This window comes from Cordyceps militaris (assembly GCF_000225605.1).
Source record: "Cordyceps militaris CM01 unplaced genomic scaffold CCM_S00003, whole genome shotgun sequence".
In the NCBI taxonomy this organism is placed as follows: Eukaryota; Fungi; Ascomycota; class Sordariomycetes; order Hypocreales; family Cordycipitaceae; genus Cordyceps; species Cordyceps militaris.
The window spans coordinates 407,664-434,565 of record NW_006271971.1 but is presented as its reverse complement, the minus strand read 5'-3'; the positions used below and the strand labels follow the sequence as shown (position 1 = coordinate 434,565).

At 55.4% G+C, this 26,902-nt stretch overlaps 9 protein-coding genes across 9 annotated transcripts; 6 read left to right on the top strand and 3 right to left on the bottom strand.

Annotated features, from left to right (window-relative positions):
* Positions 1–1,395: 1,395 nt before the first annotated feature.
* Positions 1,396–2,502, top strand: CCM_03739 (uncharacterized protein; the record flags this gene model as incomplete). The annotated part of the gene is made up of 1 exon (XM_006668887.1): positions 1,396–2,502. The coding sequence occupies one exon, from the start codon at positions 1,396–1,398 to the stop codon at positions 2,500–2,502; it is 1,107 nt and encodes a 368-aa protein (XP_006668950.1).
* A 3,265-nt stretch (positions 2,503–5,767) lies between these two features.
* CCM_03738 (DDE superfamily endonuclease, CENP-B-like protein) lies at positions 5,768–7,417 on the bottom strand (the record flags this gene model as incomplete). Its single annotated transcript, XM_006668886.1, has 1 exon — positions 5,768–7,417. The coding sequence occupies one exon, from the start codon at positions 7,415–7,417 to the stop codon at positions 5,768–5,770; it is 1,650 nt and encodes a 549-aa protein (XP_006668949.1).
* An 823-nt stretch (positions 7,418–8,240) lies between these two features.
* CCM_03737 (uncharacterized protein) lies at positions 8,241–8,970 on the top strand (the record flags this gene model as incomplete). The annotated part of the gene is made up of 2 exons (XM_006668885.1): positions 8,241–8,342; positions 8,467–8,970. 2 exons carry the CDS (start codon positions 8,241–8,243, stop codon positions 8,968–8,970), a joined length of 606 nt encoding a protein of 201 aa, XP_006668948.1.
* A 786-nt stretch (positions 8,971–9,756) lies between these two features.
* CCM_03736 (glycogen synthase) lies at positions 9,757–12,111 on the top strand (the record flags this gene model as incomplete). Its single annotated transcript, XM_006668884.1, has 5 exons — positions 9,757–9,838; positions 9,895–9,992; positions 10,049–10,324; positions 10,375–11,936; positions 11,997–12,111. 5 exons carry the CDS (start codon positions 9,757–9,759, stop codon positions 12,109–12,111), a joined length of 2,133 nt encoding a protein of 710 aa, XP_006668947.1.
* A 430-nt stretch (positions 12,112–12,541) lies between these two features.
* On the bottom strand, positions 12,542–15,139 carry CCM_03735 (ferric reductase; the record flags this gene model as incomplete). Its single annotated transcript, XM_006668883.1, has 1 exon — positions 12,542–15,139. One exon carries the CDS (start codon positions 15,137–15,139, stop codon positions 12,542–12,544), a length of 2,598 nt encoding a protein of 865 aa, XP_006668946.1.
* A 2,336-nt stretch (positions 15,140–17,475) lies between these two features.
* CCM_03734 (ribosomal protein S5 domain 2-type fold domain containing protein) lies at positions 17,476–18,486 on the top strand (the record flags this gene model as incomplete). Its single annotated transcript, XM_006668882.1, has 1 exon — positions 17,476–18,486. One exon carries the CDS (start codon positions 17,476–17,478, stop codon positions 18,484–18,486), a length of 1,011 nt encoding a protein of 336 aa, XP_006668945.1.
* A 483-nt stretch (positions 18,487–18,969) lies between these two features.
* CCM_03733 (rab proteins geranylgeranyltransferase component A) lies at positions 18,970–20,782 on the top strand (the record flags this gene model as incomplete). Its single annotated transcript, XM_006668881.1, has 3 exons — positions 18,970–19,043; positions 19,142–20,226; positions 20,427–20,782. The coding sequence occupies 3 exons, from the start codon at positions 18,970–18,972 to the stop codon at positions 20,780–20,782; spliced, it is 1,515 nt and encodes a 504-aa protein (XP_006668944.1).
* A 415-nt stretch (positions 20,783–21,197) lies between these two features.
* On the bottom strand, positions 21,198–23,493 carry CCM_03732 (Rad21/Rec8 like protein; the record flags this gene model as incomplete). The annotated part of the gene is made up of 4 exons (XM_006668880.1): positions 21,198–22,968; positions 23,056–23,328; positions 23,379–23,415; positions 23,475–23,493. 4 exons carry the CDS (start codon positions 23,491–23,493, stop codon positions 21,198–21,200), a joined length of 2,100 nt encoding a protein of 699 aa, XP_006668943.1.
* A 1,593-nt stretch (positions 23,494–25,086) lies between these two features.
* Positions 25,087–26,622, top strand: CCM_03731 (aspartate aminotransferase, putative; the record flags this gene model as incomplete). The annotated part of the gene is made up of 5 exons (XM_006668879.1): positions 25,087–25,281; positions 25,351–25,392; positions 25,444–25,834; positions 25,882–26,542; positions 26,601–26,622. The coding sequence occupies 5 exons, from the start codon at positions 25,087–25,089 to the stop codon at positions 26,620–26,622; spliced, it is 1,311 nt and encodes a 436-aa protein (XP_006668942.1).
* Positions 26,623–26,902: the final 280 nt, after the last annotated feature.

Below are 26,902 nucleotides of genomic sequence, written 5' to 3'. Positions count from 1 at the left end.
CGTGCAGGACCCCGGAAGAGGATCAAAAGGAAGCAAAAAGTCTAATCTCGTTGGTGCTGGGGAGGAAAAAGGAAAAAGAAAACATTATTGTCAAACTGCAACGGAGATTTTGCAAAGCATGGCGAAAAAAGAAACCAGAATTGTTTCCAACAGGGGAAACTGCCGATTTTGCTTCCTTTTTATTTTTTGGCCGTGTGGCTGCAACAACCAACGCCACCGTCACCATCCGCCGCCATTATTAACTGCTAGTTAAGACATTCGAATCATTCTAAAACGGTTCCTTACATATTCGTTATTAGCCAAGGGCAGGTTGAAACAGGGCCAATCGTGGGTTGGCGGTGGTGATGAAGCAATGTCTGCGACGGAATGCTCGATGGAGAGAGCGAGCTGGAACAGAGTCTGCGACAGCGAGAAGCAAGACGGGATGGGTTTCGTTTGGTTAACCTCGAACTTGGGGGATATTCGTGAGCAACCAGTCATGGGCAAAGGAGCTGCCACACAGGTTGGGGCGAGTAACTGCTCGTGTTTTGGTGATGACCCCCTTGTTCTTGTGGTGGGCCAGAGCAAATGTGGGCAAAACGGCCAACGGCAGCATCAGGAACTTGGCAATATCCTGCCGCGCTAGTCCCTGTCGTCAACTACGGATCTTCCCATTTCAATAATTAATTGTTTGATTCTCTTTTTTCAAAAAGACGATCCCCACCAACAGGCTCCCCCCTGCTCTCTGCTCGTTGCGACCAGGGGGGCCTGCGACCCGGTTAAAGAGCCCCGCAGGTACACAGTGCGCCCTGCTCCCATCTTGCACGGTGCGCCGCACCACCCACCGACATACCAGCCGGTGGAGCGCTTGCATGTTCGGCCAGAAATGATATACCAGCCCGCCAACCCCTCGGCCACACCTCTCTTCTCCCAGCCCTTTCGATCTTTGCTCTGGTATTCTTTCTTCCCAAAACAGTTTCTTGCATTCTTTGCAAGTAATAAGGGCCACTCTTCTTTTCTTTTGGCTGGGCCTTTATTCAAACAAGATTTACATTCCTTTCTCTCTCCTCTCGTACTACTACCAATACACGCCCTCCTCCCCCGTTTGCCTCGCTCCTTACCGCTGAGACTACAAACGCAACCTTGGGCGAGCTTGGAAATCAGCTCATTTTTGATTCCCGAGTTTCGATAACCGCGTCGTCTTCAACAGGACAATCAACACAACACACGAGAGCGCACCGCGTGCCTATTTTTTTTCTCGGCGTCTCGCCTGCTATAGCGTCCCGTTTACACCTGGATGTACCCGCATCACCAGGTGTAAAAGGACTCCGTCACACCACGAGACCTCGCCGCGCCTACACCACACTGCAAAATCGACCAAGACTAGCTTCTGTTACCGCCCGGTCAACGCCAACAATGTCTCTCGTCGAGCTGCCATACCCGGCCACCGTCCCCGCCGCCTCCATTCCAGACCACCACACCGCGTCAGAGCTCCCGTCGACTTATAACCCGTCTGCTCGCAGCACACCTCGCTCCAGCTCCCTCTCCCTGTCCATTGAACAAACCACAACCACTACCCTCAGCTCCGTGACTGACGAAGTAACCGACGACATGCTTTCAATACACTCTACCAAGAGCGAGCCCTTCATGTCCGCTGCCGCACCTGCTCTGCCCGCCAAGAGCGCCCTGCGAGCCTCGAGGCTCCTCGCCACCATGCCGCAGAAGCTGCCCGAGGACCGCGCCGTTCTCACGCATGCTGCGCCTCACCTGGTGTACCTGTCGTCTGAAGAGGATGGCTCGTCCTCGGCGGACGACCTTTCAGATCTCGACTCGTTTGACTCGGACAGCGAAGAATCGCTCGACGGCTACTCGACGCACGGCCAGTTTGCCCGCGCCGTCTCCGTCATATTCTCGGGCAAGCCCTCGGTGGTCCATCTCACCGGCCGCAGCGCCTCACTGGGATCACTTCGCCGACCATCCAACGACGCTGCCCTGCGCACCATCTCGACCGCGCCGATGCTTGGCCGCATGCGCTCCACCTCGTCGGCGACATCTTCCACCACCAGCCTCGGCCACCCGCCTCGCTCTAGCAGCATGACGACCAGTCTGGAGATGGAGAGGCGCCGCCCCAAGTTCCTCCACATCGACCCTTTTGCGGCCAGCAAGACGGACAAGGACGAGACGGACAGCATCAAGACACCCAAGACGCCGACGGCCATGCTCTCCCGTGCCTTTAGCAGCCTGGTCAAGAAGCGCAGCCGGCCTACACTGACGCCCGTCATTCACAACGACTTTGTCCACATGGAGCAGGTGGGCGAGGCCCCGGAGGAACTACTGGACGACCGGTCTGTCTCACCCAAGTCAAGACATGCGGGACCCCCCAAATACTACGATGCCATGACGGCCGCCAAGAAGAATGGCCAGCAGACGGTAACGGCACCCGCCACGCCTACATCACCAAGTGGTGCCAGGAACGGCATCCGTGGCTTCTCGTTGAGCAGACGGATGAGCGTTCGCGCATAGGCGATTACCTATGAAGACACTGTATGATAATAGCGTGGCGTCTCTTTTGTATCCATTCATGGCGGTTATTTCTTTGCGGCGCTGGTCGGCAATTTTTCTCTACACTCATTCACTCATTCACTCGAACATGGTTTATTTCGGCGCACAGGGCACACAGGACAGCACGCTGCACGAAGTGCGAGACTTTGGTCAGGAACTTTGGCGTTTTTTAACTTGTTTTTTATTATTTTTTTCTTTTTTCTTTTGACAAGAGTGATAATTGGGAATTGGCAACTCTGAAGAGGCCAGGCGTTTTGTTTAGGTGACCTGGTTCAGGGCCTATGGATTGGTAACTTTGAATTGACTCGCAACTGCGACTTTCCTCTCGATTTTATTGCTCTTGCTCTCCTTGTGATGTCCCAGTACCCGCCGTAGAAAAGAGGCACAAACGAAGAGGTTGGTGGGGGTTTTGTTGGCTAGGTAGTTCGCATTGAAGAATGGCTGTATCTGCATGCGAGATGAAAGCTTAAACGTCCGATGACGTCTGCGGAGCCGTTCTGCGCTGCACGGTGAGCCGCTGTGCAGGGGCAGCGCAGTGTAAGCCGCTGCCTAAGGAAGCTGGAAACGGCGGTTCAGATTTATTTCAGCGGCAGCGTGGTGTGAATTTACAGAGAAGAAAGAAATGGCCATGGGCGGCTCGCTTGTGATACGAAAACGTGATATGCTAAGAGGGCATGGCGAGACGCCATGTACAAAATGGGCAAACACAGTGTGCAATGTATTGAACAACTCTAATAAAATCTGTCAAAACGGGCTTTTCTTTTTTTTTGCTAGGACTTTTGACGGCGACTTGGCAGCGGTGGGAGCCCATCTGTTCTGTTCGTATTTATGCATCGCCTCCATCGACGGCTTCGGAACTACTGCAGCCTAATAACCGTGTATGCGAGGGTTTTTGATGGGCCCGTGACGCTGCCTGTTTCTACAACCAGATTTATTTCTATATTAAGAGTCGAGAGAAGACAACGCAGCAGTACTTTTGGTGAAAAATTTCTTTTTTCCTTCTTTTTTTCTTTTTTAGAACGGCTGCAAGGCTGCTGCCTGCTATGCAAGGTGACGATTGACTCGGCTGTAGTTGTCAACCCCACTGAATCCAGGAACCGAGAAAAAAAGAAAAAAAAAAGTATGCTATTCTCGGACGAGGCTAGAAAGCTCCGGGCGGCGACGTCGAGTTTGCCTTGGCTGCGTTGGGTAACACAAGACGAGAGAGAGAAAGACGACAAAGAAGGCGTTGCTGCTGACAGGAACCCAAGAGCCTCGTCTTGTTAACGGCAGAGGGTGGTTGCATGAATGAGGTCATTCGCATTTTCTTACACCATGACCGCTTTTCACCTGTTGCTGCGGTTGCGCTCTGTATTTCCCAAAAGCTTGCCACGTGCAGAGCGTCAAAGCGCTTGGGCGGTCTGTGGCCCGATCAGAAAAAACAGGGCAACATCTCGCCCCGGTTACCCGGGTTCTTTTGTCAAAAGCACTGTGTACTTGAATAAAAGAGGCAGTTCATTCGTCTCTTCTTGGGCTGGGACCACGAGCGTTTGTTTGCGCTGGGCCTTGTGCGCCGTCGAGACGGCAGCCTTGCCGTTTCGGGGCGCGGCGGCTTTAAACTACTATTAACTACCAAAATGTGCGCTGGGCGGAAGAAGGGGGCGCGTTTCCTGGGATGCGGCATGCGGCAAACGTGGCAAGAGGAAATGAAAGAGGCTACGCAGCCTGGTCGCGCGTGTACTCGAATCCGTAGGTACTGGTAGCAAACTTGAACCCAGTCGATAGCGTACGAGCCCGTTGGGATACTTGTCAGGGTTATTCAAGAATGGGACCACCCAGTGTCCTCTGTTGGGTCAAAAACCCGGTTCCTCACGCGAGAAAGGGCCCAGTTGGGTTTCTTGCGCGCCAGCATCACGCGCGGGCCCCATTGTCTTGCTTTTTTCTCTTCTCCCTTCTAGATTGACTTGCGAATTTTATTCCCACTTTAGTCCTCCGTAACAGCTTTCTCACCGGACCCTGAAGCTGCACCGCCGTGGGGCCGAGTGGCTGTAAGCTTGGCGGTGCTCGTTGGTCGCCCAAGCCAGCAAAGCAGGTTGTAATGTGTCCTCCGTACAGCAGAAAATCAATGGCCAACTACACCATGTAATGTACAATACTTCAGTTGCGGCACTTTCCCGGCTCAGCTCATGATAAGATGACGTTTGTAAAACAGTCCGGACAAGGCTCCCCCGCCGGTTGGCAACGCCAGTGGGTTCCTAGCGAAATGAGGCTACTACAAATTGCGCTAAACTGATCATGGGATAAGAGGCTGATGATGTGCATGGAGGATAGTCAGGGGTAAATGAACACACACACACACACTTGACGGGTTTATTGTCCCGAGCCAGGGGCCGTGCGGTTACCCTGGCGGCCGTGGTTCATTCACACAGTGTGGTGCAGACGAACGGTACTTTTTGGCGGTTTGGAACCGGGGGCGCGGGTGCAATCTTACGAACCTTGACATGGGCTCGAGAACCTGGCTCTTTTGCCGGTTTGATACTCGTCACTATCCGACGATGTTGTGGTTTCCCCTGTCTGGGGAGATGAAAGGGAGTGTAAAAAGGTAGAACGAGTTGCAGTAGAACCGGGACAGGCATCTGAATGCAATCGCTATTTTGCTAGGTTTCTTTCATGCCGTACGAGCAAATCCTCCAGCCTTGCAGGTCGCCAGGGGCGGGGCGCCCGTCATTTCAACCGGACACGGCCGATGCAACAAGCAAGAAAAAAAAAAAAAACAAGTCCCGCCGCCGCTCATTTCACCCGATGACGGTGCGACGTCGTGTGTATCCGATGCACGGCCGATGCGCTCCTGCAGCCTGGCCCTGCCGGTACCTTGTCCGTTGACGGGCACTGTGCTTCCCAAGAACCTTGATCACACTGGGGACGAAGGAGTTTGCATGAATATGTCGATACGTCAGGAGTCGGTGAGATCAAACAGCTGTCGATGCAGATGTTGGCTCGGTGAACCCGTCTATGGAGGGAGGTCGCTCACTGATAGAAGGGTTGACTGATAAAGGGCTGTTGCGTGTTTCATGTCTGACACTGGCCGTGTTTGCGCCCAAGAGGATAAACCTTGCGCTGAAAAATCGATGACGATAACGTCGAACACGGGGTGACCGCACGCAACCCCCTGACAACCGCACAGCCAAGAAGGGTATAGTGGGAAAATTAGTGTGCATTAGTGTGCATTAGTGTGCATAAAGCTAAACTAGATTTGGAACTCTGTCTCCATAGACTGTGGATCCCCTGCCTCTTGCTCGAGATATGATTGGTTGTCCTCGTCCCCACTTGCGTCATACTCCAACTCCCACACCTCGAACCCATCATTGAATTCAGCCAATTGCGCGTCAGAGAGCCCTGGAGGTGGGTCAGGAGCTATTACCGAAAGAGGCTTAGCCTTGATGATGTCCACCACCTTGGTGAATTTCTGGTTGGGGTCAATGCGGACCCGCTTCCGTCTGATTGGCCGATACGCCTTGAGGCTGCTGCGCAAGTGCCCCACCTCTTCTTTCAAGCTGATCACCTCGCCTTGAAGTTGCGTCATATACTTCTCAAGCTTCCGAAAGAAGCTAGTCGGGGTGGGTCCTTGCTTGTACGCATATGCCGCTCGTTGGAGGTCCCTGCATGATTTTGGGGTTCTGATGAGAATGTCAGCGCTTTCCTGGCTGCTGAGCGGTGCGATTGGCTCGTCATGAGGTGTGTGTGGGTCAAGCACAAGTACGTGGGAGAGGGGCACCGACGCATTGATTGGTCGAATTCCTGTTCCCCGCCACCCACCCCGCACATTTTCTGGGGTAAATGCACTAGCACGTGCAATTGCGTATGCGTCAATAAACAATGCCTTCTGATTGGCTAGTTCCATGCCCTGAGCTAGGCTCGAATAGGCAGAGCGGTATTTTCGTTTGAGGGGCGCGAATAACCCCATATCAAGCGGCTGCAGGATATGCGATGTGTGGGCAGGCAAATATAGCAGCATGATATTTGATTGGAAGGCTAGCCACATAAAGTGGAGCTGGCAGTGGCTGCCGTGGCCATCCAAAATTAGCAGCCGCTTTTGTGAGGGGTCGGCGGGTCGTGTGAGTGGGTCAAAATGCTTTGTGAGCCAATCAATCGCGATAGAATTGCTGGTCCACCCTTTTGGAGTTGTCTTATAGGACCAATTGGAGTTAGGGTCCAGTTTTTCCTTGAACCAGTGCCGCCAGACATCTAATTGGCCCTTGAACAGAATAACTGGGTCAATTGACCCCCTAGCTGCGGAGACGCACTCCAAAATCGTGATCCAGCTGCCTGGCTCAGGCTGCATAACTGGGGTCGACTTCCGGCCAGCCCGGCTAAGGACTAGCCCGTTTAGGCCTAGTCCCTCACGTAGGCCTGTCTCATCCATATTCCAAATTGCTGAATTGGGTATATCGCTGTAATCTGGGTGTTGCAATTGGTCGAAAAAAGCGGAGATCTTTTCGGGGGTTGCACTAGTGGCCCGATCCAGTCCAATCGGCCGGGCCCGGGTTGTTGCTATTTCGGGGTGGCGTTGGAGAAAGCGGGTTAGCCAATGCTTGCCAAGAGGGCGCTGATAGCCCAATTCGGCATGGCGCCGCACGGCAAGCATCCTGATTTGCTTGTGGGATGGAGCTAGGCCGATTTTGGCTTGGTGTATAACGTAATTGGCCAGATAAGTCTCCCAATAGGGGGGAATTGCCTGCCGCTTCTGCGTAGCCCGCTTGCGAGAGTCCACACCTTGCTTGCGGCCGCGCAGGGTTGATTTGGGGACCCTGCATGCAGTGGAGGCCTTAGCCAATGAGGAGCCGTCTTTAAGTAAGCGGAGGCCTTTGCCGACGTCTGATTCGCTGTAGGAAGACATTGAAAGTGGAGAAAATGACGTGTGCATGGGTGGGGAAGCCGTTGTGTGTGGAGAAGTGTTTTTTGGAGGAAAAGAATGAATATTCTGATTGTTGACGTAACACAAGCCATTTATATCCACCTGGACCCACATTCGGCGCGGGATAACGTCCATCCGCCAGGGCGTGACCCTAACCAGTCTAGCCTGATTAGGCAATGATAAGCGGGCCCTGGCTGTGCGGTTGTCAGGGGGTTGCGTGCGGTCACCCCGTGTTCGACGTTAGGTCCTGTTTCGCGCGTTGGTCTGATAGATTTGAGTTGTTCGTTGCGAGCTATTCGAAACACTTTTTTTCTTCTTGGTATGCCGCTTCAGCAAGGCTGGTGACTCGCGAGGCTTGGTGATAACGCCAGGGGCAGTTCTGATATAGAGTGCTTTTTCTGAAACGGACCGTGGCTGCAGTGGGTGGTGCTTAATATCGTGGATTAATTACGACTATAGTCTTGTAGAAATTGAGATGAAGGGACGAACGCGCGGGAAAGAGTGTTGCAGGTGTGTGATGTGATATAGTGCTTCAGGAGGCCATGACGAGTCGCATGCCTATTCATTATCTGCGCTTAGTATCTCTGGATTTTCATGTTCTAGATAGTATATGTGAGACGCCGTAGAACTGCTCTCCTCTTTGCATCCCTTCAAGGTTCGGCGAAATCTTTTGTATTACGAATGCGCAACCTGTTTACCCTCATGTTGCTTTGACCAATATGTCACGATAACAGCAAGCAGACTACCTGGATCTATGGTCAATATTGGAACCTGAAGTCGTTGATTGGGATCGCTGCGCTCATCAATGCACCTCGAGATGCTTCAAGCCGGGCAGCGCGCACCACCTCACACCGTGCGATGCGTCGGCGGAGAAAAAGAGACAATCCTACGACCTGTGGCCAAAAAGGTGAGCGTTTCTCCCGGAGAGAATTGACCATGTATAATTTTCCTCATTTCTCCGGCCGCGCATCAAGTCCTGATTCTACAGCAGGACCCAGAGTCGATAATATACTGGCCTTGTCAAAGTCTAGAATCAGCATGGCCCCTTGATTTTCTGTATTGCATTTGACTACACATTCCTCCAAACCTGCCAAAAAAGTCAGGAGGAACAACCAGGTGAGGCCAATCGTCAACGCCGTGGACCCGGCGCCGTGACGGAGAGGCTTGCGCTAATGACGCTAGCACGCCCGGTGGGGGAGCCGGCTCCGGTGGTCGGCCACCGTGCGGGTGCGGAGAAATGGCGAAGGGCTGAGGACGGTTCGAAATGTGTGTTTGCGGGAGACGCGGGTAACACGAGTGGGATGAGGGAGATTTGGGTGAGGGAAATACTGGACAATGCTAGTTCAACTCAATTATGGAGGAAGCGAGAGAACAATCGCACAATGGCAATGGCAGCGAGCAGAATTTGGCCGACAAGTTTGGTGGAAATGGCCGACGCCACGGCTGGTTGCGAGAGGGATTTGCGTACACCGGGCAGCCATCGGCCGACGGGTTGTGGAGAGAGGGGTCATGGGGTTCGAGTAAGGACGGGGTAAAAATGAGGAGAAGTGAGGCGCAACGAGGGAAAAAAAAGACGAAAGAGATCTAGCTTCGGCGGTATTCTTTGAACCTTTGGGGACCACAAACTTGTCCATGTCCGTCAGGGCAAACTTGCAAACTTAGGTAAGCCCCCCTCTAGTAACTACCTAGTACTTCTTTTTGCATTGCCGCTAAATACTTCCCCAGACCCGCCCTGTAAGCTCCCCGCTAAAAATGTCCGCCAGGCGCTGTGGTAGGCTGGGCTCGGTTCCTCTGATGCTGCTTAGCGTGCTTTCAGTGGTTCGTTGGCTGGTGAGCTGGCGCCTAATTGGCCTGGGCTGATTTTCTCGTTTTTGCCTTGGTCATTCTTTTTTTTTCGCCTGCCCAGATTTCCAGCCTCCATCACAGGTCACCCACAGCTTCAAGCCCAGCCTTGACCCGGTCCAGCGCCGCGCCCCTCTCCTCCTCCCAACATCTGCGCTCTCCTGTCGCCGGCTGTTTCTCTTCTCCTCTTCTCCTCAACAAACTTGCGATTCTCTGCAATATTTTTGCCTCGCCGTCTCCCTATCAATTGCTCTTACTAGACGGCCGTCCTTGACAGCCGCATAGCTCCTCCAAAAACAGAACACTCTGCTTGGCGGGCCTTCCCCTCATCTCGACCTCGACCCCGACCCGGCACACGAGACCGCACCGCATTGGCTTCGGCCTCTTTCCAGCTATCCTCCTAGAGACGCAAGCTCGCATTCGACACATCTCTGCATAGCTTGCTGCACCGTCCTTGGCTCTCCCCCTGACCCGTCGCCATGGCCTCCAACGGTGACAAGCCGGCGCGTGACGTCAAGAGCCACCTCCTCTTTGAAGTCGCCACCGAGGTTGCTCACAGAGGTAATTGCCTCTCCCTCCCACAACCCCCGCCCCAATCGCACTGCTAACTTGCCTAGTTGGTGGTATCTACTCTGTCCTCAAGTCCAAGGCCCCCGTCACCACTGCAGAGTATGGCGACCGCTACACCCTCATCGGCCCCCTCAACCACCAATCGGTACGTCTTCCCAACCCTCCCAATGGCTCCGCGCGCGCGTGCTGACCCTGTTGTAGGCTGCTGTCGAGGTGGAAGAGATGGAGCCCAACACCCCCGAGCTCGCCGCCACTCTCCAGGCCATGAAGGAGCGCGGCATTGGCTTCATGTACGGCCGCTGGCTGATAGAGGGCGCCCCTCGTGTCTTGCTCTTTGATACCAAGACGGCTTATGGCTACCTGGACGAATGGAAGGGCGATCTCTGGAACGTTGCCAGCATCCCGGCTCCTCCCGGCGACGACGAGACCAACGAGGCTATCGTCTTCGGCTACCTGGTCGCCTGGTTCCTCGGAGAGGTACGTCGAACGACCGACCCCCGCCGCATACGTCAGCTAACATGAACCAGTTTGTGTGCCACGAGAAATCCAAGGCCGTCATTGCCCACTTCCATGAGTGGCTCGCCGGTGTTGCCCTGCCTCTGACCAAGAAGCGCCGCATCGACGTCACCACCATCTTCACCACCCACGCCACCCTCCTCGGCCGATACCTCTGCGCCGGCTCCGTAGACTTTTACAACAACCTGCAAAACTTTGACGTCGATGCCGAGGCCGGCAAGCGTGGCATCTACCACCGCTACTGCATCGAGCGCGCTGCCGCCCACTCGTGCGACGTCTTCACCACCGTCTCCCACATCACCGCCTTTGAGTCGGAGCATCTGCTCAAGCGCAAGCCCGACGGCGTCCTGCCCAACGGCCTCAACGTGACCAAGTTCTCCGCCGTTCACGAGTTCCAGAACCTGCATCAAGTCTACAAGGAAAAGATCCACGACTTTGTCCGCGGGCACTTTTACGGCCACTACGACTTTGAGCCCGACAACACCATCTACGTCTTCACCGCTGGCCGCTACGAGTATCGAAACAAGGGTGTCGACATGTTCATTGAGTCGCTTGCCCGCCTCAACCACCGTCTGAAGACGTCCGGCAGCAAGATTACCGTTGTAGCCTTCATCATCATGCCTGCCAAGACCACGTCGCTCACCGTCGAGGCCCTCAAGGGCCAGGCCGTCATCAAGTCCCTGCGCGACACCACCCACGTCATTGAGCAGAGCATCGGCCGCCGCATATTCGAGCGCTCCCTCAAGTGGCACGAGGGCGACCCCATGCCCGACGAGAAGGAGCTCATCTCCAGCCAGGACCGCGTTCTCCTCCGCCGCCGCCTGTTCGCCATGAAGAGGCACGGTCTTCCCCCGATTGTCACCCACAACATGGTCAACGATCACGAAGACCCCGTCCTCAACCAGATCCGCCGCGTCGAGCTCTTCAACCACCCCACCGACCGCGTCAAGGTCGTCTTCCACCCCGAGTTCCTCAACTCGGCCAACCCCGTCCTGCCCCTCGACTACGACGACTTTGTCCGCGGCTGCCATCTTGGCGTCTTTGCGTCCTACTACGAGCCCTGGGGCTACACCCCCGCCGAGTGCACCGTCATGGGCGTTCCCAGCATCACCACCAACCTCTCGGGCTTTGGCTGCTACATGGAGGAGCTGATTGAAAACTCGAGCGACTACGGCATCTACATTGTCGACCGCCGCACCAAGGGCGTCGACGACTCGGTCAATGAGCTCACCGGCCACATGTTTGACTTTTGCGGCAAGTCGCGCCGCCAGCGCATCAACCAGCGCAACCGCACCGAGCGCCTCTCGGACCTGCTCGACTGGAAGCGCATGGGCATGGAGTACGTCAAGGCCCGCCAGCTCGCCCTGCGCCGCGCGTACCCGGATTCTTTTGGCGCCGACGACGACCTTGACGAGGACTACATCCCCGGCGTCGAGCAAAAGATTTCGCGTCCGTTTTCGGTGCCCGGCTCGCCCAGGGACCGTACCGGCATGATGACGCCCGGTGACTTTGCAAGCCTACAAGAGGGCCGCGAGGGCCTGAGCACTGAGGACTATGTCGCTTGGAAGCTTCCGTACGTATCTGCATGAAACCAACCATTCGCTACTTTCTTATATACTGACTCTTTTCACAGCGCCGAGGAAGACCCCGACGAGTACCCCTTTCCTCTCACCCTGCGCACCAAGCAGCCCGCCGCCAACAGCGCGCTCAGCCCGGCGGCGCCCGCTCCCCTCCAGGACAGCAACTAGTACTACTACTAAAGACCAACGAAGGCAGCGGTGCATTATATCACGAGGGGTCATGTGGGATGATAGCACATGGACAATTAAAGGATTAAGTTTTCTTTTGTACGAGGGAAAGGGACGAGAGGATTTGTATGTTTGTTGTATCAAGTACTTTTTTTTTGTTTACTTACTATTATCAATTAAGCGACACTGCATCTCTAGCATGTTGAAACAAAAAACCTTTTTGTGCCCTGATTGCGCAAGTCAAGATGAGAAATTGCTGGAAATAGAGTCTGCAAGAGAGTGCAGATGGTATGCACAAGTGGTATATTGTGCACAGGTACGGAGTACAGAGTACGCAATTTAATACGGTTCTTGCTGATTTCCATTAAAGAAATGATCTGTATACAATGAATTATAAAAAGAAAAAAATACAGTCAGGTCTTCTACGTAGTTACAGCGCATAATTCTCCGTATGCAGGAAAATCTCCTCCAGCTCATCATCGCCCCAAATCTCCGCCTGCAGCTGCGCGACGGTATTCGCGACGCCGACGCGCATCGCCGGCGGGCCGCAGACAAACACGGCAGTGCGGCGTCCAAGAATCCCGCGGCCGTCGGCGCCGCCCGTGGCCCACTGCCGCAGCATATACCCCAGCTCCGGCCGGCCGTACTCGAGGCTCCAGCCGCCGTCAATGGCGTGCGGCACGGGAAACGCCGACCGCATCAGGCTCTTCTGGAACTCGGTCGGCGTGGCGGGGAAGCCAAAGTCAAACCCTGACGGAGGGCCAAACGTCGACGTGGGCCGCGGCTGCTGCTGCTGGCCAGAGGAAGGCAGGTTGGAGGTGCGCAGGTGCGCGAGCTCGGGCGGTTGGGGAGGGTCGACGACGGCGGCAGCTTCGCAGTCGGGTTCGGCCCGCACGGCACCGGGGATGTAGTTGAAGTGCGGCGGGTTCTCGCGGTGCAGGGGCGGAAAGTGAAACCCAGTGTCCCGCGACCCGTCGTCGACGGGCTTCTTGTCGACGGGGAAGCCGTTTGCGTTGAGCAGACGGTCGTCGGGCTCTTCGTCTGGCGGCTGTGGCGGAGCGTGGTGGTGCGGCTGGAGGTACCGTTGCGGCGGGAGCGCGGTGATTTTGTCTTCGTTTTCGGCGCGCAGCTCGCGCTCGCGCTCCGGATCACCCCTCGCCTCGTCGTAGATGAGGGCCGAGTTGCGCTTCGAGGCAACACCAGCGACGAAGCTGTCGAGCTTGTCATGCAAGAGGTGGGAAAGCTGGCGCTTGTGCGCGGCGGCGCCGGTGACTGCGCCGGTGCCACTAATGGGCGCCGTCATTTGCGCGCCGGCAAAGTTTTGGCGGTCGCGCACGGCCGAGGTGACAAAGAACTTGCACGTCACGCTCTCGGGCGGCGCCGACTCGCGGCACAGGCTCAGCTCGTCGCGGAACCACTGCATGGCGTCCATCTTCTTCATGGACCAGACGACGACGACCTTGCGCGTAATGGCCTTGCCGTCGCGCATGCGCTTGATGAGGTTGAGCAGCTGCGACATGAGCGACGTGATGCCGCTGCCGCCAGCAATCAGGATGCACGTGTCAAAGGCGGCCAGGTCGCGCCGCATGCCACCGTACGGCCCGTCGAGAAAGGCGCGGTACGTGTGAAAGGGCCCGTGCTGCATGGCTGTGTCGAGGACTTTTTTGGTGAAGCCGCCGTAGGGGCGGAAGACGAGGACGCAGTCGCGGTAGTCCTCGCCGTACTCGGAGGGGAAGTCCTCGCTGCAGAGGGAGGAAATGGTAAAGGGGTGGTTCTCAAAGACGGAGATGGCGGGCATGCGCAGGTAGACGTACTGCCCGGGTCGCCAGCGCATTTGCGTGGGGATGGTGACTTTGATGCAGTTTTCGGCCATGAGAGTCACGGCCGCTTCGTCGCCTACCAGAAAGGACAGCCGCCAGGGCCGTACCCAGTTGAGACGGAGGAAGCGCATCACGTAGCAGACGAACCAGATAGCCAGGGTGGCGTACAGGTAGCTCCAGGACATGAGATAGTTTTTCGTGTGCCAGAATAGCAGCGCAGTGTAGACGACGCCGGCAGGAACATGCAGCATCACAAACGTCTCGTATGCGACGCGGCGGATCCAAGGCAGCGACGCCACGCAGAGCCAAATCAGTGGGATAATACAGGCGATTCCGGTGCCATAGTAGAGGCCGGTACCATCGGGAAAGAGCTTGTAGAACACCTTTATGCCGTCGTCCTCCCAGACCGGCTGAATGTAGAATGGGATCATGTGGACGAGCGCCAGAAACAGGCATAGGTAACTGAGCCACCGGTGCATGACGTTGAGCCGCTCTGGACCGATGCCAATCACAAGAGTCAGCAGGTTCGCCTTCATGCTGGTGGCAATGATCCAGGGCGTCAGCGCCACAGAGATCATGCCTGCTCGGACGGCCAGCGGGGGCGATCCGAACTGAATGCTTTGCCAGTAGAGAGGCTGCTGAAGGAAGCAGTAGAGCGTGACGAAAACGACGGCAATAAAGGTGCATGCCAGGACAGCGAGCGACGAAAACGTGAAGCGATATTTAAAGATGACAAGATCAGGAATGGGCCGGTAAAAGATCCATCGAAACAAGGCGAGGGTGTCGTTGACGATGCCGACGGAGGAAAAGTGCGCCTTGGGTCGAAACTGCTTCTCGCCGGTATGGGGGCCTTCTGGGAAGAATTGCGAGCCCTGGCCGCTTCGAAGAGCCGAGAGGAAGACGTCCGAGTCGACATTGTACGTTGTTCTGTAATGGTTCTCCAACTCTTGCTTATAGATGGCCTGGCGGATCTTGTCTTGCCAGAAATGCCAGGCACGCACGACGACAACGGACAAGACGAGGGCGAGCGCAAAGTAGGTCCATCCGAGGCCGTATTTTCCTGATTTGGACCACGGATCGACGACATTCGCCTGCACGAGGCCGGGCGGGCTCGTCGGAGTCAGGGGGATGTTGATTCGTTTTGATAGTCTGGAGAATACACCATGAGCCGCACGGGCGACGGAGGAGTCATGGTTGGGGGGAGCCATTTCGACCAGCGACGTGGGCTCTGGTTATTGGTGGCAGCACAACACAGGCGCGCCGATTCTTGGACAGTCGTGCGTCACTCGAGACGTTGCGCGCTCGATTTACACCGAGGACATTGGTTACCGCTGGATGCAGCGCACTAGCTGAGCCGGTCCGCGTGCGGTGGTCATGTATCGCGGCGGCTTGGTGGTGTGCAGATGATAACGACAGAATGGACAGCCAGAGACGGCTGCAAGATGACAATCTTCATGCAAAGACGTATGGGGAGTGGGAGAAAAAACGGTGGCACCCTGGGAATAAGAGTGAAGAGCTAGCTACGGTGACGCAGGGTGCGGCTAGTCGGAGAAATATATTGAGATCAGGCTTGAAGCCCTCAGAGACAAGCTAGAGATGTTGGAGAGCGGATGCTGCGGGCATCCGGAGTACTAGATCGGATACTAGCTAGTAGGTAGTATGGCATTTCACTGGGGTGTGCGCCGGGATGCTGAGTGGCACACAAAATGTGATGAGGGCCCGGGGAGGGACATGAATGGCTCCGTTGAGAACGGTCCCCCATGCATGGCCAAGTGGCCGAGACAGAAAGCGGCTGGTACCGTGTCGAGATTGGCTGCGACGGGGAAGCTAAAGTGGTGGCTAGGGGACAAGTCGCAGGGTTCAAGACCGTTTGGCAGAGTAGCGGTGCGGTACGGCGAATGGTAGAGCCGGCGCGGGGCCAAAATGTGATGAGGCTTGCATGTGCAGCAAAGTGGTACTTGTAATGGTGGGAAGGCCTTGTCATTGAGTGTTTGACTTGATTCTGAGCCGATTTTCTTTGCTTGATTAGCCGAGAGGATCGATCCCGGGGCGGACACGGTCCAGATCTGATGAAGAGATTCTATGTATCGATCTTGTTGTGGAAAGAGAAGTCCTAGTTATGCTTCTGTTAGCATGGCGCGTGCCGAGAAACATGTCCTGCTCGAGAAACAAACAGCGCCTAGAAGGTAAACGCTCATCTGGATCCAATTCATTTGCACGAGTGGAGATTGGGGTCCGGATGGCGGCTCATAATGAAGTAGTCAGTTAATAGTGGTCCAGCGTAGCAAGGCTACACACAAGGTCATATATTGAACCATTTGGTGATGGAGATGGGTATGCTTGGTATGGTAATACTTTGTAGGTCGAGGAGATTCACGAGACCCAGAATATTGCGAAAATTGGGGTTGGCGGGAGCTAACCAAACGGGCGGCTAAAGCGGCGCTCTGATTGGGCCCAGGCGACCAGGATCAAAGAGCCAGACAGCTGCTAGCCAACCAGCGAGCCACACCAGTGCAGCAGGTTGGAGGGGTTTGTAGAGGATCTCCTCTCAAAGTCCAGGCAATGGAATTGGTAATGATGATCAATAAACAGCTGCGGAACAAAAGCCGGCTACTGAGACTGGTATTGTGTGTGCAACCAACACAGCGTTGCATTGGTGGTGGCGTCGATGGAGAGACGTAGTATTACGTCCTCCTGCAGACATCTATGCACAGGCTGGCCAGCCTCACGGAATATTCTTGATCGGGCAACTAGAAAGAAAAAAATCAATAGCAAGTTGGTTGGTCATTGGGGGCTGTTTTCTTAGCTTCTCAAGTTTGTTTATCTGGCTGCCTTGTGCATCACCGCGTGAATTTGTCCAAAAGCAAGGTCGCCAGCTTGTTGACGGATGCTGTCTTTTCTACCAATTTTTTATTTATTTACGAAACGAGTACAACTAAAAGAGAGCCCACATAGTTGTAGTAACCAATAAGCTATTCGTACCTGCTGAGGAACGAGATAACCTCAGCACAGCACATATCTATCGTCTTGAAGAAACAAGTGGCCAGTATGACAACATCAGTCGATTTCCAAAACAATGTATAAAGGTTTTCTATGTTTCGCTTATATTCCGCCCAATATATAGGTAATTTTCGATATGTTGTCTCTTCGCATTTTGCACTTGCCACAGCTAAATCACCATACAACTTGGACTATTTATTTGCACCGTTTCCAACGCAGCGAGGTGGGAATTTTGTATTACAAAAAAACATCTCTTGTTTCAATTTTATACAGAGGCCGCTAATATTAATCTCACAAATCTTTAAAACCCCTTTATCACGGGATTCAGTCACTTCATGAGCATTACCTATTGGCAGTTCGTGCTCCCCGGGCCCCACCTAGCCCACCATGCGCCAGCAACACTTGAGTTTTCTAGAGACAAGAAGCTTGCCCAATTTTCAAAGGGCCTCCAATACGCCTCGTACGCCTCGCCTTGCTTTAGTTCTCAGGAGCAGCTGCGATTGACACTCCCCCAATACTATTTACTGAATTTACAGCCACAGCTATGTCGGAGGCGGGCCTGTCCCGCGCCACCTTTGCGAAGCTTTCGCCGCACCCATACCTGCTCGCCAACCTCGAGCCCTCCAACCAAGACATTCCACCCGCGCGAAGCAACGGCCGCGCCCCAGACGAAGGCCGCACACCCGAAATCAACCTCTCGTCGCTTTCGCATGCTCATGGAAGCTCTCTGGTCCGAATTGGCGATACGACGGCCATCTGCGGCGTCCGCGCTGAGACCATCCTGACGACCAATATTCCCAATCATCGCGCTTCCAACACCGAGTCAGAGCTGCGCGACTACGACCTGCTGGTTCCCAACATTGAGCTGGCAACTGGTTCTTCTCCCCAGAACCTCCCGGGAGGCCCGCCTTCAACGCTGGCACAGACGCTCAGCACACGAGTATACTCGCTTCTACACGGTTCAAAGCTGCTCGACGCCGCCGACTTTCGCATATGGTATACACAAACGGCAGAGCCGACGGCCGAGGACGATGAGATGAAGGATGCAGATGGCCAAGATGAAGCGGAGTTCAGCGATGAGCGCCAGGTCATTGCCTACTGGGTGCTCTACATTGACATTTTCTTCATCTCGCTCGACGGCAACCAATTTGATGCCGCCTGGGCGGCAACGTTGGCGGCACTGCGCGATACCAAACTACCACGGGCTCGGTACGATCCGGATAGTGAACTGGTCGTCTGTTCCAGAAAACACCCAAAGCCGCTGTCCATCAGCGGCTTCCCCATTGCTTGCACAGCGGCCGTCTTCACCGGCAAGGAGACGGATCGCCCGACCGAGGGCAAATGTTGGGTGCTGGTCGACCCAGACACGCTGGAGGAGTCGCTCTGTGACGAGACGCTTACAGTGGTGGCAGATTGCACTGGAGGGGCTATGAGGATACTGTCCATCTCAAAACACGGCGGTACCGTGCTGACGCCGAAGCAACTACGGTCGAAACAGCTGCTTGGCTTCGTCGAGAAGCGGTGGAAGGGGTTCGCCGATGCCATGTCGGTTTAGGATAGCATCAATGAAAAATTAGCATGATACCCAACGGCACGACCCCTTAGCAAATTGGATGCGCAGTGAACTTTGGAGTACTCGGGGCTACAATCATGGGGCAGGCCGTTAGTCCCAGCCAAACAGGAGATAATTGTGGTATTAAAAATGTGTCAGCCATTCGAACCACCCTTTCAGACTTTATTCTAGGGCAGTAGATACCGGCCGACAGGTTACTCTACCACTCAGTTCAAATCAAGTCACGGCGCCACGGGCCAGAGGCCAAAGACGCCGCGGAGGATAATTTGAGGCGAGCGGATAGAGAAGAAGAGAAAAAACCTGACCAAATTTCCACACTGGCGAACGAACTTTGTGGGTGCGCCGGTCGCCTGCCGCCTGAGGCAGCACCCCCCACTTGAGCCCGCAGAATTTATAGCCACTTTTTTTCCTCCTCTTCTTTTCCTTCTTTCTAACTCACTCCATCACAGCTGGCCCTGGGCAAGCATGGAATCCCTCTCAGACACTGATTGGGATGTAGTTATCAGCGGCACGGGACTGCAGCAGTCTCTATTTGCCCTGTAAGCTTGGATTCCATCGAAAGAATAGGCGCAATAGATGTCTACCCCACGGAGAACCCTGACAATTTCTGACTGACCCCGTGTTGGAACATCAAAAGGGCACTCTCGCGATCAGGCAAGAACATACTCCACGTTGACCCCGAGGGCTACTATGGAGAACACGAAGCTGCGTTCAGCCTCCAAGAAGCGGATATCTGGGCCGCCAAGCATGCGTCGCTGGACACGACGGGACTCTTTCGCGCTGCCGAGGTGACCAAGGCGGACACCATGCCTTCGCCGCGTGCCTACAGCCTGGCCCTCGCGCCGCAGCTCATACACACCCGGTCCGAGCTCCTCAACAAGCTCGTCTCCTCCAAGGCCTTTCGGCAGGTCGAGTTCCAGGCGGTCGGGTCGTTTTTCATCTTTCAGTCTGCGCCAGCAGACTCTGATGACGCGAAGACGCCCACGCTCTCCCGCATCCCGTCGACAAGAGAAGACGTCTTCTTAAGCACGGCAATTCCGGTCCGGGCCAAGCGGTCGCTGATGAAGTTTCTCAAGTTTGTCCTCGACTACGAGTCGGAGCCACAGGCCGAAATTTGGAAGCCCCGCGCTGACGAGCCACTGGCCGGCTTCTTGGGCTCCCAGTTCAAGCTAGATGACACACTGCAGTCCTACGTCATTGCCCTGACCCTCAGCCCCGATGGAAACATCACGGTCGAGGACGGGCTGGTAGCCATCAGCCGACACTTGACCTCGATGGGCGTCTTTGGCGCTGGCTTCGCGGCTGTCTACCCGAAATGGGGTGGGTTGTCCGAGGTCTGCCAGGTCGGGTGTCGTGCTGCTGCTGTCGGTGGCGCTGTGTACATGCTTGGTACTGCTATCACGAACGTTGCAAAGCGGGACGATGAGAGGACCAAGCTGGACATTTCCCTCTCCAACGACATGGTGGTAAAGGCCAAGACACTATTCTGCAGCTCAAAAAGCAGCCCTGAAGACGGAGTGTGCCTGACACGAATCACAGCTGTGGTTGGCGCTGCCTTGCCAAGGCTGTTTGAACCGGTGGTGGATGGGTCTCCGATACCATCTGCCATCGTCGTGGCGTTCCCTACTGGCTCAGTGTCCGATGGCGATGGGCATGCTACAGAGTATCCCATATATGCCATGGTGCACTCGAGCGACACGGGGGAATGCCCTACTGGTCAATGTAAGTTGGACACTTTCTTTTCCTCTACCTCTGCAAATATTACGGTGTCCGGATGAAAAAAACCTTACGAATACTTATCTACATTGTCTGATTTTCAATGACGATCAAACTTCTGACAAACTGATTGACACTACCCAACTCGAACTTTTGTTTGCCCTCATTTTCAATTGGCACGTTTGCTAACCGCATATGTCCTCTAGGTATCGTCTATCTGAGCACCATTTCTACAGCGTCGTCCAAGATTCTCCTGGCGGCCGCCTTGTCATCTCTCCTGCGCTCCGCCGCTTCTGAGGGTCAAGCAACTCCCGAGGTAGTCTACAAGCTGCAGTACGAACAAAGGGGCTCAAAATCGCCGTCCTTGGACGTGAGCGAAGATGATGTCGTGACATTCGGCACGCCAGTCTTGGATTTGGCATTTCGCGACGCCACCCTGCAGCCTGTGCGCCAGGCGTGGGAAAAGCTTACCGGTCGGAGTGGTGAGGAAGCCGACGCTGAGTTTCTCGTGTTTGAGGATCGCGAAGGTGTGACCGACGATGACGACGTATTTGACGTCTAGATTATACCACGCATACATGTAGATTCGTATGCATTAATGGAAATATGTGAACCCTTTTAAGTCCATTTGTTGACTACCTAATAACCATTGTGCTGTTTTTCCGTATTGTGTAAGCTAAATAGTTGCGTCCGTCTGAATGTGCCATGACCCGATTTTTGTCTTTTCCCACTTCCCATTTTCCTAAAAAGCCCCAGAGCCATTTTTCGATACATAATGCATGGAACCAATTCGTCGTCCTGTTTTCCCCGTAGCAAAGAAAATATCTCGAGAAACAAAAATATCAAAAGTAAATGCCAGTCCACGTCTCCGTATGTCCGTGTGTAAATGCCAGTATTGAACCCCAAGAAGCAATGCATAAGAAACAGTCAAAATAATAAAAACGGAGAAATGAAGAGAAGAAAATCCCATAGCAAAATTATTCAACCTCCCCGCCCAGGGAGAGGTCAATACCCACGTGAATGGCGCCAAACGGCTGCGTGCCCTGCTCGTTGTTGTCCTGGCGGACCCTCACCACACCATGCGTGACAAGCGCCAACACGTGCAAAAAGGCCTGCGCCGCGACCGCCCCGTCGTGCCTGCGCGGGCGGGCAATTTCCTCAAAGTCGACCCAGCGATGGCTGCCCGCCTCGTCATCGTCGCCTTGCACCACGGCGCGCTTGGAGGCGTAGTCGAGAAACGCTCGGGTGGCATCGTCCAGGCCGGCGTACGCGGCGTCGTCCAAGTCCAGCACGGGGTCCATGTCGTCCATGGAGGAGGAGTCGAGTTTGCCGCGGCCGGAGAGGTCCAGCACCACGTGGGACGGCGTGGCGGGATCGCTGTGCCGGTCGAGGCCGGCGAGCTGGTGGTGGTGCGCGTGCTTGTGGAACAGCGGGCTCGGTGCGGTGGTGGCTTTCTGTGCGCTGCCGCCGCGGAGGGACGAGCCTGGTGCGACAGAGCCGGTACGGCTCCAGGGCATGATGGAGGACGAGTGGTGGTCATCCATGGCGGGGAGCGCGTCCATGCCCATTTCAAAGTACGAGTCGTCCTGGCCAGGCAGCATCGGCGGAGGCGGAGGCGGCATCTCATCAGCTTGTAGGCCGCCGCGGCCCGTTTCGGCAGGTTCGTCGTGTCGGGGGCGGACGTTCCGCTCCAGAGCAGCAGCCGCCGCCTCGTCCGCGAAGGCCTCTTCGGACGTGCGGCGGCGTGCGGCCCGGTGAGGCGTCTCAGGCGCTGGCTGGCCAAAGGCGTCGGGGTGCAGCTGGGAGAGCACATTCCAGCCGCTAAACGCGGCGGCAAGGGGATGCGTCACGCCGCTCGTGCGGGACGCGCGCCCGACGTCGGCGAGTCCGTTGTGCAGGACAAAGGCGAGCGCGTTTCTTTTGGCCTGCGCGGGCGCGGTGCCTCTGCTGCCATCCCGGGACTGGGCCGCGGCGGTCATGATGTCGGCATAGTTGTGCAGCCAGTGCTTTTGCTGGCTGCGTGGGAGCACCGTCTCTTCGTCCATCATGGGGACGAGGGGCCTGACGGCGCGGCGGCGCCTGGCTGGTGCCGCAGCCTCTTCCACTACTTCTGATGTGGTGATGGTGCCGTTTTCTTCAGAGACGATGACGCGCTCGGTTGTCTGAGCGGCGGCAGTGGCGATTGGTCCTGGAAAGGCTTCTGCGTCGGGAAGTGCCTGCTCCTCGTCCATCATCATCACAACGTCATCCGGTGGTTGCGCGCCGGAAGCGGGCATGGAGATGTTGGAGGGCATGTCGCCAAAGTACGGGGGCAGCTCCGGCTCCTCCTCAGCGGCCCCGATCAAGTTGCCGTCGCCGTCAAAGTCGAGGCCAATGCCCGCAATGGCGTCAAACTCGTCCTCTTGGGTGGGAAACAACGCAAGCCCGCCGCTGCCGAGGTCGTCGTTGTCCCACGGGCCGAGCTTGGCGTACGGGGAGCTGCTCTGGCCGAGATGCGACGCCAGGCGGTAGCTTGCCGGCGAGTGCGAGGACGGCGGGAGCTCGAGGTTGATCAGTGGCGTAGGGCGGGTCTTGGCGGAGCCGCGCCGGCTGGCGTATGCTTGGAGAGGCGACATCTGTGAGAGCTTGGTGGCGGAGTCTTGGCTGGGGATGGCAAGCCAGGCGGCGTCGATGATGTTGAGGTCGAGCGGCGGGAGCTGGCTCATGGGGTCAAAGTTGGGGTCGTCTTGCAGAGTGATGTTCACGCGCCTACAGGCGGAAGAAAACGGTAAGCGTCTGCACAAAGAAACGAGAGTGCATGGTGAGTGCGATTGGTGGCTTGTGCACGAAGCTTACTTGGTCCTGGTGTCTGGCAGATCGAGGTGGCTCCCCTTTATGGCGCGGAAAAAAGTCATCATGTCGCTCTGCGTCTTTTCGGTATCGGAGAGGAGGTAGCCGCACTGGTCGGCAAAGACGCGCGAAACGCCATACAAGAGGTTGCCTTGGAGGCGCAGGGCCAGAGGCGCCCCAGGATCGAGGATCTTGTCGCATGCACGGGGGACATTGACATCTTGGATGGCTCTCTTTGTAACGCGCTTTTGATTCGATTTCCCAACGGTGGCGATGAGCCTAGACGAGTGTTAGCCGTGTAAGGAAAGCCCCTCGCTGCTGCTGCTTACCAGATGGTGGAAACGCCATATTGGGTGCTGGTTAAGACTGCATCCGTGTTAGTAGCGCACGGTGAATGGGCAGAGTCCGGGTAAGTATATGCGTACTTTGATTACTGTAAAACATTGTAAAGTAAAAATGAGAGACAAAGAAAAAGAAAAGGATGGATGTTGTATGCAGCAGCGCTTAGAGGTATCGCATGGTCTGGGGAAATGTGAAGCTACGGCGGCGTTTGAAGGAGGAAGACATGACCAACTTTGGCGATGGTAGATGGAAAAGGTTCCATTGGCATCGATTACGCGTTTGAGACGCGCCGTTTGCACTTTATCGGCGTCGGACTGGCAGCAATTCTGATTGAGTGCCTGCCAGCTGGCAGCTCCGTTGGTCATGCTGGCTGCGAACGGCAGGCCATTGAGAATCAGGACAAGAAACGGGCATCTGAGAAAACGAGAGATGTTGTTTGCTTCACTAATAAATCTTGTTTTGGTTCTTCAACCAGTCATTACTCACCGTCTGCACTTCCAGCCGAAATGGGCTTTCGCTCCCAGCACGGGTGGGTGAATGAGAACGGCCGTCCCAGTATCAGACACCAACACGACGCATGCCGTGTGTGTAGCGCAGAGCCTTTGCAATGATTGTATGCAAGTCAGTTCACATTACATTAAAATGAGCATATAACCTTATACATAACTGTAGAAAAATCGGGTGGTTCACGCCAGGACATCACGGTGCACCGTCTCGGTACAAGTCGGCCACTGACGTGTCGTTCCAAAGCACAACCAACTTCAAGCCGACATTTACACTATGCATCCAGGAGTTTTATTTCCCTCTTATCTGCTCACGCTATAACTTGGCGGCTCATCCCCTCTACTGTGCAACCTTGTCACCCGTTGCGTTTTCATTTGCCAACGCTCGTCTTAGTACCCCGCCGGGCGCTCAGCAATTTTACGCAGCCTGCAACTTCAGACCATTGCCAAGATCGTTTACCCCGCCGACAGTGCACACCAACATCGATGTAGATGTAGTGCTTTTTCATCCCGTTGTGACCAATTCTTACTAGCACACTTGCTAACCAGTCAAGTCACCCCGCCCACTGTCCACCAGCTTGTCGCTAGAGATTCCTTTGCTTCAATTATCAGTACCGAGCTTAACTAGCTCAGAGGCATAGTGAGACACTTTTTTGCACAAGTCTATAATTGTGATTTACTACTCTGTACCCATGCTTTGATCCTCCTAAGAGGCAGATGGCGCCTTTACCAGTTTGATGATGATGCCCTCCGGCTTCGCTCCGCTGTCTCTGTACTCGTTGGTGCTGCACAAGGGGTTGGTCAAGTTGGCTGTGACAACCGACCAATACACCGGTGGCGGACTGGGAGTAGACGGGCTGGATCAAGGATGGTACATCAACACGGCCAGCTTCTATCGTCAAATCAGAAACCTCAAGGCCGAGTCTGCTGCCCTGCCACGCACACATTGGTGGCGCGACGGGCACGGATCTCGCGCCGGCAGAGTGTCCCCCGGTAAACAGCGGCATTGACGCAAAATGTAAATGTCAGGCTGCCAGTCTGATGATGCACATTCCGTCTCGCGTGTCTGGCTATTTTGAAAGATCAACCCGTTTATCGGGGCAGTGCTTTGTGCGATACTTCCCAAGCCCTCCTCCCCACTTCTGTCGGGCCCGACGATCTACGAGTCAATTCACGGTCTGACCGTCTCGCCATGGACACTTCAACCTTTTCCCTCCCGCGGGACGCTTCTATCCACCTCGACATCGACATGGCGACCACGCTGACTTCGGCCCGGGCACAGGCCACGGCCGCGTTCCTGAGCGCGCCGTGGATGTTCGCCACGAGACAGACGTACGACAAGGAGACGAACCCGGATGGTGTGATTTCTTTTGCGCTGGCTGAGAATGTGCGTCAAGATCCTGCCAGGCAAAACGTCCCTTCAAAAGTCCAAATAATCACTGATCACTTCATATAGAAACTAGCTGTTCAAGATGTACGGGATTTTGTCAATCGCAATGTAAGTCTCTCCAAAGTCGGTGTGCGACGCAAGCTCACACCGTATCCGCAGGTCACATTCGAGGTCAACGACTTCAACTACGGCACCACCGATCGCTTTCCCAGGGCGCTCGCGGCGCATCTCACAGAGTACCTGCATCCATTCCTGCCCATTGAGCCCGAGCACATTCGCGCAACCAGCTCGTGCACTGCGCTGCACGACATGCTCGCCTGGGCCGTCGCCGACCCCGGCGACGCCATCCTTCTCAACAGGCCCATCTACGGCCGCTTCGAACTCGACTTTACCAACCGCGAGAAAGTCAAGATCCTGTATGCCGACACGGACGCCGAGACGTGCCTGCAAGTGAGCGCCCTTCAAAAGTACGAGGAAGCCCTCGCCGAGGCCGCTGCGTCCGGCATCAACGTGCGAGCCATTCTCATCGTCAACCCCAACAACCCACTCGGTACGTCTCTCTTTCGTTCCATCACTTAGACGATTCTCATCAGTAAGGCCAATGCTACCACCGAGACACGCTTGTCGAGCTCATGAAGCTCTGCCAGCGGCACCAGATCCACCTCATCAGCGACGAAGTCTACGCCTGCTCCGTCTTTCCCTCCGACGAGCCCGCTGCCACGCCCTTCACCTCCATGCTGTCCATTGATCCGAGGGGGCTCATCGACGCCGATCTGCTGCACGTCGAGTACGGCTTCGCCAAGGACTTTGCCGCCGGCGGGCTCAAGCTCGGTGCCCTCGTCAGCCGGAGCCGGCCCGTGCTGCGCGCCCTCGACACTTTAATGCGCTTCCACACGCCGTCGGGCGCAGTCCTTAACATGGCCTGCGCGCTGCTCGAGGACCGCGTGTGGTGCCGCGCGTATATTGACCGTATGCGCGCGCGCATCAAGGACGCGCACGCCCATGTGGCGGCGCAGCTGCGTGCCGCGGGCATACCGTTCCTACCGGGCTCCAACGCGGGCTTCTTTGTGTGGATTGATCTGTCGGCATACCTGCCGACGGAGCTCGATGGCGAGGAGAATGCCGACTTTGCGTTGACGAAAAAGGCCCTGGCCAAGGGCGTATTTGTGCAGCCCAGGGAGGAGCACGCCAACAAGCCTGGCTGGTTCCGGCTCGTGTATACCCAAGACCCAGAGATTATCACAGAGGGCATCAAAAGGTAGGTTGTATTACATGGAACTCTGTCGCGGATATTAACCACATTTTACATTTTACAGACTCAAGAGCGCGATAATGTGAATCAGCGAAACGAAGTCGCAAGCACTTACCGCAAATTCAAGGCATAAAATTTAGACGGCTAACTAGAATATTTTTGGATATCTTCTTATTTTTATTTACATTATATAAGCTATGAATAGCATTTATGCGCTATGAATAGCGTCTATGTGGGCTCAAATCGTGGGTTCAAGACGTGGTATCCGACCCAGTCGAAGCGACACCGCCAGCACTCCGGCCAGTCGGCAGCGAGAATCTTACTCCGACTGCCAACAGTACAAGGACTTTGATTCCGTGACTTCAG